The sequence below is a fragment of the Rhinichthys klamathensis genome, unplaced genomic scaffold, assembly GCF_029890125.1.
Source record: "Rhinichthys klamathensis goyatoka isolate OS25496 unplaced genomic scaffold, OSU_Roscu_1.1 h1tg000200l_1, whole genome shotgun sequence".
Classification (NCBI taxonomy): Eukaryota; Metazoa; Chordata; class Actinopteri; order Cypriniformes; family Leuciscidae; genus Rhinichthys; species Rhinichthys klamathensis.
Window position 1 is genome coordinate 608,153 of NW_026606726.1, and position 13,339 is coordinate 621,491.

General features: G+C 39.4%; 1 protein-coding gene across 11 annotated transcripts in view; it reads right to left on the minus strand.

The window, feature by feature from the left end:
• Window positions 1-13,339, minus strand: part of LOC130096592 (cAMP-specific 3',5'-cyclic phosphodiesterase 4D-like) — a 336,854-nt gene that overhangs the window by 13,744 nt on the left and 309,771 nt on the right. For 10 of the 11 annotated variants that reach the window (XM_056263143.1, XM_056263145.1, XM_056263144.1 and 7 more), the window contains one exon: window positions 7,609-7,721. In XM_056263143.1, coding sequence (XP_056119118.1) covers window positions 7,609-7,721 — 113 coding nt within the window. Of the gene's footprint in view, window positions 1-7,608; window positions 7,852-13,339 lie in introns of all 11 variants that reach the window. The other variant, XM_056263153.1, reaches the window with a different exon arrangement.

Genomic DNA, 13,339 nt, shown 5'->3' on the forward strand with positions numbered 1-13,339 from the left:
CAGCCTTTAGTGAGGAAGTAGTTCAACTTCTCAGACTGTAAAACAAACTTGTATTAGTGTAAATATTGACCTGCTGATAAACAGGCTCTAGGTAACGTCCACTTCCACTCAAATGCAAAGGCTAATCAGAAGTGTGTGTTTGATGACACTTGCTAACTGCAGATCTGAAAGTAAAACAAAGCATTCATATGGAGATATCGACCCGTCCAAGCAGGACACGAGGCTTTCATGTGGCCAGGGCTGAGGCTCTCATTTGAAAACCAAATGGACAGATCAGATCAGCTTTTATGAAAGCAATATTGGTCGGATTTGTTTTGTGGCTGATTTGAATAATGAACCTGAAGCCTTTACCATTTGGCATTGATGCTATATTATCAGGAGAAATATGAGTCCTCTGCGGTGGCGTATTACGTCAAAGCTTTTCTTTATGCAAAGCAAGACATTATATGGTTCAGCATAAACAAGGAAATAAAGCTTGAGATAATCCCTGTGTATGTCAATTTATCATTGTTGTATAACCAAGAAATCCCTTTAATAATACTTAAATTACATTTAGAGACATTTTAGAGAGTTGCAAGCTTGCAGTCGTTAGATTTTCACTGGTTGCAAACAATCAATGGGTTTTTTTTAATGCACATTTTGGGATATTGCATAAAACAACGATGGATGGAAACGCTAAGTTTCTAAAAATGTGCATACAAACACATGCGCTCAATTGAGATGGATGTATTTTTTTGATCCATAAAGTACAATGGAAACACATTTACCAAATAAATCCCTCGATTCGCAGCATAAAAACTCTTGACTTTGCCTCAACAGAGGATGTGATTGGATAACCGGATGGACCAATCGCATTGCACAGCATCTCAAATCTTGGCTTGATCATTCTGTCATCAAAATGATTTGGTTTGATTCCCTCCCAGAAGCGTCTCACATGATTGCGTTCACAAACGCCAGCATCCGAACGCAAGAGAACATGAACGTCGTCATTTATGATGGAGGAAAAAGTGTCACAGTGGCTTTCCTGGATTGCAGCAACTTCCATTTTTATTACAGATATTTTGCACCAAATTTGCTCTCTTGAACACATGGGGTGGAATTGCTGCTTTATTCACAAATGTTTTATGCGATATTCCAATTTTGTGCACAAGTTAAAGGGATAGTTCACCCCAAAATGTAAACTCTGTCAGTAATTACTCTCCCTCATGTTGTTCAACCCTGTAAGACTTTCGTTCATCTTCAGAACACAAATTAAGATATTTTTGATTAAATCTGAGAGCTGTCTCACTCCTCCATAGGCTTCTTAAGGGATTGAAACTGGCCGGCCCAGAAAAGTTATTAAAGACATCGTTAAAATAGTCCGAGTGACAACAGTGGCTCAACCTTAAGTTTATCAAGCGACGAGAATACTTTCTGTGCGCAAAAAAACTACAAAAATAACGACTTTATTCAACTAATCATTTCCTTCTCTGTGGGCCTCGAGATTTCACGTAGTGTAACAGCGCAGCGCTTCTGGGTTGTACGTCACACGCAGGCTCACTATTGGCCGACGCTGGTCATGTGTGTGATGCGTGTCACACCTAGAATCTGTCAAATAGGTTCATAAATCAGTTTGAATCAAACTCTTAAGTTATCTGAGCAGGCAGTTTGTTTTAAGTCTTTAACATATAGCAAATATTTTAGGGGTTGGATTTCCAGCAAAAATATATATTTTTTTAATGGTATATTTTGGCCATGTCGCCCGCCACTAGAGTGAGTGATATGATTGAACCAAAAAAAAAAAAAAAACGCAGGTGAAACAGGATCCTGTAAGAAACACTGCCATACAGTACAGCAGATTATGATTATGATTATGATTAATTATAGACTGGAGGGAGTGTGGTCGAGTCTGGCTGCAGGTCGAGGCCGGTGTCACGCTGAAGGAAAAACCTCGGACCACACCCCAAAATCTGCCGGGAGCTCCTTACGCTCATCATCCGAAAGGCAATGCTATTTCTGGAGATCTAATTATCGCCACGTTAAGTTTTATTGGGAACATGCACACTCATAATAACACATAATTCCAAACAGATTTGACGGATGCTAATTGAATCCTGGAACTAGATGAAGTAACATCTCAAGTTTTAAAGATCAGCAGTTTTAAAATGTCCTTAAAGACTTGGCCGAAGGAGAATCAACTATGTGATCATTGACCTTTTTTATAACATGTATTGTATATCTATACTTTTGTTTTTCTGTGAGTAATGTTTGTCTATATTGTCTTTATTTTCCTTGCCCAGGGACCACAGATGTAAATTAGCTGCATAGCTAACTCTGGTACAGGGCCTGAACTGTGCATGGTCCCTGACAAATAAACAAACAAATAAATAAATAAAGTGCACAAATCCCAAATCTGATGAACTTGTATTGGTTGCATGTTGAATTTTAGGTCACAACAACCTATTGTATGTCTGTATTGCTCATATAAAGCCGCGATGCGATGCGAGATGTAAATTATATTCCCTCTTTAGTGAGGAAACAGACCTCTGTGTGGTTTTCTGTGAAGTGAGTTCTGGCTGGATCTGAGCTTGATTAAAGCCACCGGCGAACTCTTTGAGTATCGTTCAATGTTTCGTGCTTTGCGGCCGCCGCTTCAGAGAGGACCAATGGGACGGCAGAGGCTTTACCACAGCGCGCGTGCAGGATCCAAATCATTCAAGAAACCCACTGGCCACAGATACCCCCTCATCCCATACGCCAAACCCCCCTCTTTAACCCATACGTCTCATATTTCTCCTCTGCCTTCTTGCGGGTCTCTGCACCCCTGGCACTGGTGTTTGAAGAGTGGACTCTCCAACTCAACTGGAAGGGAAGTTGGTAACTCCAGATTTGCTGTAATGGGAAGTCTTTAACTTAGTTGAAAGATAAATATATCGGCAACACCGATTTTTACTCGCATTTGGCACTTGGCGAGTGTTATATACAGGGCCTAAAATCAACAACGTTTCTTGTCCAGAATCTCAAAGTTTTTGGACAAAAAAGCAATGTTAACTCTGGTAAGTGCTCTAATTCAGCCTTATTTTGATTACGCGTGTTGCTCTTGGTACAATGGAGTTTTAAAGCACCTGAAACATAGGCTTCAGACTGCTCAAAATAGGGTTAAAAGGCTTATTATGAACCTCCCCGTGAGATCTCTTCTTGATATTTCTCATTTTGAGACTATAGGGTGGTTAAATGTAGAAGACCGAGTCTCACAGATTCACCTGTGCATGGTACATAGGACTGTGCAAGGAAATGTCCCCAAATATTTGATTCATTATTTTAATAGAGTGAGAGATGTCCACTGCTACTCCACCAGGGGCAGCTCTACGGATTTTGTACCTCCTATAGTTAAGAGTAATTTAGGTAAAGAGTCATTTTTGGATGTAGCAACAAGCTTGTGGAACAGGTTGCCAGGAAATCTAAAGCTGACTAGAAGTTTAGTAGGTTTTAAACTGGCACTGAAAAAATGGCTCAGATGTCAAACTTAGTATGATAATATTTTATGGTTTTGTCTTGATGGTTATTGTTAATATATAACTATATTAGTAGTTATACTAATATAGTTAGTATAACTATATTAGTTATACTAATATAGTTATATTAGTATATATAACTAATATAACCCTCCCCCCCCCGGGACCACAATGGAAATAAATTTTTAAATGTGACGATACCAGCATTGCCCTCTCGCATTTTGAGCGCTGTTGAACAGATTCTTAAACGCCTCTGATTGGCCATTGTGTTGACGTGCTCAACATATATGTCTTATATTAGGGGTTTGTTCAAATCTATAAAATCCTCTAAACTTGAGCCACAGTTATGGGATTATGGGATTAGTTAGTTGATGTTGGATTGTTTTCATAGTCCATAGAGGTTTTCTGATTCCTAATATCTGTAAATAAACACTGCCAGTACTTTCATTTGATACATACTAGAATCATTGGATGTTTAAAGACACAATATATGTTATGCAATAAGGTACTTCTAAGGAACCAGAGATCAGATAACACACTTGAATTTGCATTCGCCGCGCTGATATAGCGCCCAGTTCCTTTCTGAGCAATGGCTTTATTTGCATCTCTTCGCATCGAATTATGATGAGGCATTTTTCATTACACAACCCAGCTCTCCTTTACGGCCCCTCAGTCTTATGGTTTGTTTTTGAATGAACTGAGCATGCTCAGGAATCACCGGCATAGGCCTGCCACGCTGCATACTGATGAACAGAATACCTACAGTACACACACAGCAACAACATGCTCTCCCCGTCACAGCGCAGACAAACAGGCTTGTGCAGGATCCCACATGCTTGCAGTCGCCATGGCGACGCAGACAAATTGAGCCCTGCAGTGTGTGTGTAGAGGCAGCGCAGACGATACACACACGCACCACATTCGGCACAAAGACACCCAGCCGAAAGGTTAATGAGGTCCACTAGCAAACATCACAGCGTCTTAGTAGCTCTGAACACACTTATTTTGGCCTGAAATGTTAAAGCACATGAATATGAGGACATTGATGTATGTAGCATGCGTATCGTAGCCTGTGTATGAACGTTAAACACACACATACTGTATGCTGTAAAGACGCTATGATGTCATGCCCGGCTAGTTTAGACACGCAGCGTCTCATTCTGTATCGGCAGTGAGCTTTGTGACACAAACATGCGTTACATACATCTAATGATGTCTAATGCTTTGTTTGATTGGTGTTAAATCATTTATATATATATATATATATATATACTGTATATCACACACACATAATATAAACACCATTAACAATATATATATATATATATGTAAATATGTAATATATAACCTATATATATATATCTTGCATAAAGACGGTATATTTTTAATATTTGTTTAATGGCATCTTTTTATGAACGAAGGCCAGGATCATTGATACCAATAATGATGTCTCTATTAAATAGATTTTTTCTCAATTTTAGCCATTAATAACAGTATAATTGAAAGATTTCATTTAATAAGCATTAAAAACTACTTTTAATTTAAGCGATCTTAAAACAATCTTCACATAAACCCATTATAATAAATGTCACATTCAGCTGTGCCTTTAATATATCAGGACTCAACGCTACGGGTCCTGTCAGGTTGGTTGTTTTTGACCTATGTAACCTTGTAAACAGTGCTGTCAGATGTTCAGGTCTAACAGGTAAATAGACAAACAGAAATTGATTAATCAAACACTGCATAGTCTTAACTGTATCCATTATAAGTTGAATTAATCCTTACTAAAGCTACAAAAGTTATTCAGTCAGGAGCAGTGAGAGATTTTCTCTTTGTCTTTTGTTGTTTGATGAATATTAATGACAAACATCATCAGGTTTATTAGGCTACTGTCACTTTAATACCTGACGCACATGATGCGGATCTGACACGCTTCCCATTTTCTCACAACTCTATGTTCATTTAACACTTTTTAACTCATTTATAACCCCATTTATAATTTCATTTTTAAGACTGTGCTTGCGAGGATACTCGACAAAATGGGAATTTGACACAATCTTGGGTTTTTGTGAATTCAAGCGTGAAAGAGAAGCGGCTTTCTGTGAGCGTGTTTCGAGTGTTTGTTCACAGAGAGCCGCTTCACAGACGCGTACAGTACAGATTTGAGTTTTTATTTCTGCGTCTTATCACGTTTGAATGATTTAATAGCACTTGAATGAATGATAGCTTGATCATATACTGTAGCACAGCTAAAGATGACAGAAAAAACGCATGTTGCATTGATTGTTCAATATTTTTAATGCGTTAAAATGAAGAAAAAAAATGAATGTGTTAATTTTGACAGCTCTAATATATATAGTTAATGGGGCTTGCTAAGGTAAGAACCACTATTACTGTTATGAATTAGTGTTAGTGTTATGAATTTTTCATAACAGTATTCAACTTCTGCAACAGAGGTGTTCTGTTACTTTACAGGTAAAATAATTCCTTGGGCCAGGAAGCAAACAAGGAGCAAATTTCAAGTCTGACCTAAAATGTAATAAAATTGTAATTATTAAAACCAGTTCTAGAAAGCGTGTTTGCTGTCTATTCTGCAATAAAAGCTGATGGTGTTATGGTGAGGTTGTGTCATCAGGTGAGACTGTAAACACAGTTTGCATAATGCCCGTAGATGCCCTGCTGGTGGGAAATCACAATAGTTAGCAGGATCGAATTATAGTTTTAAAACTATTTACACGTAAACATTGCCCGGGATGTTTCAAACGTGTCTCCAACAAGGTGTTTGGATAATGATGATAGTACGGCACCTTATTATGTCATAATTTAAACTACAAAATATTACAAAATTACAAAGCAAAGCAAGACTTCTTTATATGTATATAATTAGACAAGCATCACTTATCATGGTTAAACTTTGTACGTGTCATTTGAGCAAACCCCTAACCCTAAGTATTAAACTTTGTTCTACAGACATGAATGCAACTTCAAATGATGAGAATCTGCACCTGGTGCATGATAAAAATGGGTGGAAAAATCCCACAGACCAAGATATCTAGAGACCAGACCATCACTGAATCTTGAAGTTGGGCAAATTTCACACGAGACAGCCCAGAACTCCCAGGCAACAACCTAGAACCACCCAGAACCCCCTAGCAACCCCTTAGCAACCACCCAAAACTTCCAACAACTGCCTTGCTACAAACTAAAACTCCCAGGTAACAAACTACTGTAACCACTACCCAGAACTCACCAACAACCACCTAAAAACCATCCAAAACATTCTAGCAATCCCATAGCAACACCCTAGCAACAACCCACAACACCCTAGCTTCAAATCGGGCAAACACTCCTCACATTTTCTTTAGAAAATCAAAAAAATCTAGTTTGTGGAAAGACTATTCAATGCACCAAAGTCCAGCAGCAGGCAGTCGACATTTACATGACGGCAAACACTATATCACCTAATTCCAATATGAAATATAATTCATGACCTTCAGTACCCCTCCTCACAGACCTGCACCAAACACATAAATCAAAACCCATATTTCTCTAAAAGATCAGGAATTACAGGGAAGCTTTGGTGGAGAAGGCAGTACTGTGCCACATTAAAAGATGCCTGTGCAGTCATCAGCAATGCTAAACATGATCCCCAGCAATCTGACCTCCCTCCCACAACAATAGACCCAATGACAATGATGCTTCAGTCTGGATAAAGGTCTAAACTGACGATTCCAGCATGGGAACACGCACACATCCACGCATGCATAAACAGAAGCCAGTGTCAGTCGTTTATACTCACATAGTGGAGAAACAAGCATTTGGATGTTGTATTGGATGATGGTCAGGATACCGTGATGGACATCCTGACTCACAATCCTGCACGTACATGACTTGTGTGTGTATCTCCCTGAAATTGCACCCCCCCCCCAGGGGCAGCCATCTTGGCTCTACGCTACCTGATAACGTCTCTCATCTGTGAGCCAACAGCCCTGCCAAAATCACAGCAATTACCTGAGTTCCCCTGGGCGTCAGTAATGACATTAACTCAAGGGAAGCCCTTCTTCTCAGGTGTGTAAATACCATGTGTTAGGTGGTGAGTTTAAGCGTGACTCACCTTGTTGGAGGCCATCTCGCTGACGGAGTGTCGGGTCTGCAGGGTCTCCAGCTGGTCCAGGCACCAGTCCAACTCCTCCAGGGTTTCGGTGGCCAGTTTCTGGTAGGCCTCCTCTGGAGGGAGACAGGGAAGGGGGTGATCAGTTTTGAGGCGTTTGACCGGGCTAGCCGAGGCTTCCCGAACATCGTCCACATCGTAGACAGCCATGCTGGGATGTCCACATGGGTGACTCTTCATGCTGTGCTGAAAAGATCAGGGATAACGGATCAAATGCGAGATGCTCCTTGCCCTCTATTAACTCCTGATCCGGTCGAAACAATAAAGCAGAGTCACAGCGCTGTCAGTCCAGCTGTGAAGGGCTCCTGGTGTAAAGCGCACCAGAGCCCCATGCTCCTAGAAAACAAAACACATACATATACAAGCACAGAGAATCCCGCTTTAATCCGCTGCTACTGATTCCTATCGCCCCGCCGTAATAATTTCACATCCGTGCGCTGGTCTCCTCCACAGGTCCATGAACTTCAGATGTCTTTTAGCTGACGTTCTGTCTCACACAACAAAAGAGAGAAAATGCAAAGGATCCCCCTTCAGCACCTCCCACCGGCTTTCAAAGCCCCCCTAGTCAGAGATCCAGACTCTTATATGAAGCAACGGGCGTTCCTGGAGAGCGAGTCGTAAAAAAAAAAAAAGGAAAAAAAGAGCTTGCACAAGCGACACAGTGAGAGCGCAGCACCTCAGCTACACAGACGTGACATAGGAGGCATTGCTTTACACAAACATGAGCGGCTTCCTGTGAAACCACAAACCTACAGAGCTGGAGAGCACGACGCAGAGAGAGACGTAAGATGTGGACCGGAGCGCCGGAGCCGGAGCCGAGCCGGAGCATCCCTGCAGACTCTCTGCTGTCAGCAAAAAAGGCCCGGATCTCTGTTACAAATGTGTATTAAAAATGCATGCTGCAATTCTGTCTTAAACATGACACGGCTCAGGACTAGAGTTTCACAACATCTGAAAGCAGGATCAAATGAACCACAACACGTGTTAGTATATTGTAAATAAAATGCCTATTGATGTATAATATATTTAATTTCAATTTACGTATGCAGCATATACAGTACCGGAAAGTTTGGAAACTATTCTATTTGATCCAAAAATACAGAAAAAAACTGTAATATTGTAAAATATTATTACAATTTAAAATAATGGTTTTCTATTTTAATATACTTTAAAATGTAATTTATTTCTGTAATCAAAGCTGAATTTTCATCAGCATCATTACTCCAGTGTTCAGTGTCACATGATCCTTCAGAAATCACTCTAACCTGAACGTTATCATTAACCAAATACAGTAGATGAGCTAAACAATAGAAAAATGTCAAATTAAAAAGAATTATAAATAAGTGATGATATCTGATTATTTTTGGGTTGTAAAAATGATCTATATCAGTCTGATAAGGCTGATAGTATAAACACATTTTAAACTAATATTCTTTTATCTCTTTTTTTAATTACGTGTTTCAAAAGTAGGAAACAATTTTTTTTTAAATGCTTTTCTACAGTAAATTATAACATTTAGATCAAGCCTCGTTTTACTTACGAAGCATGTGATTTCAAACCTGTATTTTTGTTTAGAAATCCGAAAATCAGTATGGATTAACAATATCGGTCATTATATCAGTTATCGTCTAAAACGAGCAAAAAGCCATTTTTATAAGTGAAAATTAAAAAGCAGTGCTAAACAAACGGAGTAAATGTGCAGCAAGCACCCACATCATCCACAGGAGAGCGATTAGCATCAGACTGGGAGAGGTCGCTTTACTCGTGATAGACAGATTGCTTGAGATAGCAACTACTCTTTCATGTCCCAGAATGCTCCTGGGAGGTTGTTTACTTCAGCTGTACTCCATTCCAGCGCAGACAACCCGACATACACAGATTCACTGTGATGCTTAAAGATTACGTGACAGTCAATCTACGCAGATTACGACTGAAAATTAATCCTCGTTATGGGACTGATGCAGTCGCCGATCCGTTCAGGGCCACATTTCATTTTTTTCTCTCATAATCCTGGATTATGTCAGGGCTTTGCAGTTGTGACTAGTGCATTTAAAAGCTGAACCTGCGTCACTTGACGTGCATGTGTTCATACCGCACAGGTGATCAACAATAACCCATACTGTGCAACTCTACTCATGTGTATTGAGTTACACAGGGCAGTGCTGAAGTTACAAGAACATCTTTCATCAAAACAAGCGTGCTTACGCGTGACACAATCACACCGCACACTTCAGCGGTCACAGGATCTTGCTGCTATTGTTACAGGGCAACCTTTAGAGAAACACACCGAGTGAATCTGACATGCGTTCGCCCAACCTCACGCACGGGTCAGAAGCAGCTTTTTCTATCATAATTCAAGGGTCTATGGGGGAAACGCAGCAGGGTGACACACAGAAAGAAAAAATGCACAAAAAAAGGAGAAAATGCAAGGTTTAAAAAGGAAAAATGGGGGAAAGGATCACATCATGTGTGGCATTCTCCCCACCCCAACCCCCCATATCTTTAGCCCTCTTCTCAAACGTCTGTTCAATCACTCTGAGGAGAATTCAAGAGCAGGGGTCCACTGTCCTTGCTGACAACATCTCCTCTGACGTCAATGGCATTCTTCTTGTGTTCAGTGCGACACCAGAGGCCGGCCCCTCAGAAGCTGCTGGCACTGAGCGCACCATAAACTCTGGACTGGATCCACAACACAACAGACTCCACTGAAGACCAGACAGCAAATACTAAATGCTAAGTGTTCAAAATAAAGGAATTCAGGGGGTTCAAAAGATTTTTTTTTTACCCAAAATCAAAAGGAAAATTATGCAAAATTTATTTTAGGTTAACTAAAATAGTTTGCATTTCTTTTCCAGCCTGTTGCAAATAATAAGAATCCTACTTTAACGTGATATAAATGGCCAAAAGTGATGTCAGGAGGGGATTTTTCTATTTTATGACCCTACAAGTTTGATTAAACCATAAAAATATGAGGAAAATATTTTATATCTTTTAAATATAAGCGAAGAACCAAACTAAACTTGGTTAAGGTATTTATCTAACAAAATGACTTGGCAGAAAAGGGAAAACAACAGCTTCAGGTTTTATTTTACTATGCAATTTTTTTTTAAATGCATATTGTCATGTCCCCCCCACATTTCAAAATCGAAGTTTTGTCCCCCCCACTATTTCCCAATGTAAGATTTTGTTTTGCACTGCCTGCCTATCTCTGCCGATTTCGGAGTCTCCAAATGAATACATTCGGCAACTTTTAAATACATAATTCAATTTTAAAAAACGGCCGAATTCTTCAGCTGCTAATCTCGTTGTCAGTCGACCATGATCGCGCACCGCTCGCGCATGCGCATCTAGGTGACACGGATAAATGTACGCAGCGATATATAATGAGTGTTCCTGGGAGATCCTAGTTGCGCGGGATGTGGAAGCGTGCAAAAGTTCCAGAAATGTACATAAAGTGCCCTGGCCTTGAATGACAAGGTAAGGAAAATAAGACTAAATCTAAATGAAATAACCAAGACTAGGTTGGCCATGTGATTTTTCTCAGGAGATGTTTTGAGCATTTTACTTCAGACACCGGATTATTAGCAAACTGCCAAGAGAACTGCTAGCTGGCTACTCAAAATAAACTAGCAATCTATTCAGGCAGCATATTTGTTTTTGATCTGTGTAAATTACAGAAATATAAGACTTGCTAGACCTACTTTTAGCTACCAAGGAACCTTTCCACAAGGATAGATTGATTTTATTTTTCAATCCTTGGGGGGTAAGCTAGGTGGTTAATGGAAATTAAATCAACCATTTATTTGAATTTTTAATTTTTAGTTAATCAGTACATGACTGATTAACAGTAATGTAAATGCTAAATGTCCTAATACCTGTTGATACTACAACAATGCAAAGTATATGCTCTTAACCTTGCAGTTTTTCACATATCATGTGAGACTCATTTTCTCAATTTCTTTGCACAAAACTCTCCAGAAAGTGCCATTTAATGGTTTATTTTTCACAAAAAATTCCCGGGGGAGCATACCCCCGGACCCCCCTAGGGAGAGCCCACATAATAAATCCCAATTTAATCACTGCTTAGAACCTAACTAAGTAATACAGTCTGTTCCCATAAGTCAATAAATAAGCCCATAAATTTTTTTTTTTTTACAAAATTTATATGCAAAGCATCCCCCACCCTAGCATTTACTGTCCCCCCCAGGTTAAAAATTGCTCCTACGCCCCTGATTTATTGACTACAAAATAATGAGCTCTCGTTTTTGCACGTGTTCATAATTTCTTTGTATGACCGCCTGGCCAAAAATTATGTCGGCACAATTTGTCATGTTTCATTGCGTTATAATCACTATTAAAACAATCACAACTATGCAATATGCTTACAAAATCTTTAACACATTTTTAATGGTTTTTGAATAAAGGGTGAAGATGACAATTGTCTAACCCATCACTTTTGGCCACTATATATATTTATACTATCGGCTACTATTTGTTACAAAATATTTCTATTTCAAATAAATGCTGTTCTTTTGAACTAGAATCCTGAAAAACATGTATCACGGTTTCCACAAAAATATGAAGCAGCACAACTGTGTTCAACATTGATAATAATCATAAATGTGTCTTGAGCATCAAATCATCATATTAGAGTGATTTCTGAAGGATCATGTGACACTGAAGACTGGAGTAATGATGCTGATTATATACTGAAGGCACAGTAATAGTATAAAAAAAAAAGAAAAAAAAAAAAAAAAAGAAAAAAAAAAATTTGAATGGTCCTAAAATAGGCTCTATTTAAAATAGTTTGATTTTGGGGTGAAATATATCTTAGGACCTTGGAGTAAACAGTGTGCAAACACCACATGCTCCTGATGTTTAATCTCGTGTGCTGCTATATGATTCTTGATCACTGTGGTAAAGGACTGACCCATATAGTTCCTCAAACATCACACACACAGGCCAGAGATGTGTGAAGCTCTTCAGATAAATCACCCAGAGCCACCAGCTGGCGGACGCTTTCTGAGAAACCCTTAATGTCACCCGTCAGTGGGTCAGCAGTCCTGACATACACAAGACCTCTCCAGTGATAGTGAGAAAGCAGGCGTGGGAAACAGAACCCGAGGCTGACGCGAACACCTTCAGATCACCTAGATGAGCGGCGCCAGTGTTGAAACCAGGACATTCTTGTGAGACTGTCTTTCTGAGATCATGTTATGCCATCAGCCATCGTCAGATCTTTAGAGAGCAAGGGGCGTAGTCTCTCTGTTTTATATATACACATTCCAACCCAAATCCTGGGTTGTAACCCCAATTTTTGGGGGTTATTTTTTCAGTGTTTGGGTAGTTTTTGTGTAACCCAGATCTTGGGTCGGCCGTAACAACCCAGGGGTTGAGTTATTTATTGCAGGGGTTTTTGCGACCTCTTCAGGATTGGTGTCAAATTGGTGCATGTCTTCTGTAAAACACAGATTTGTGTACATTTTATTTTATCTATAAATTCGTTATTGTTCTGTACATTATTTAATCATACAGGGGCGCAATGTGAGTCACCGAAACGAGTGTCGCGTCGATCTTACATTTTACGATTTTATTCAAAAAAAGATACAGAATATAAATAATTAGAAGGTTAATATGTTCTCAGAAAAGTACACTGATTGTTTATGGACAGGTT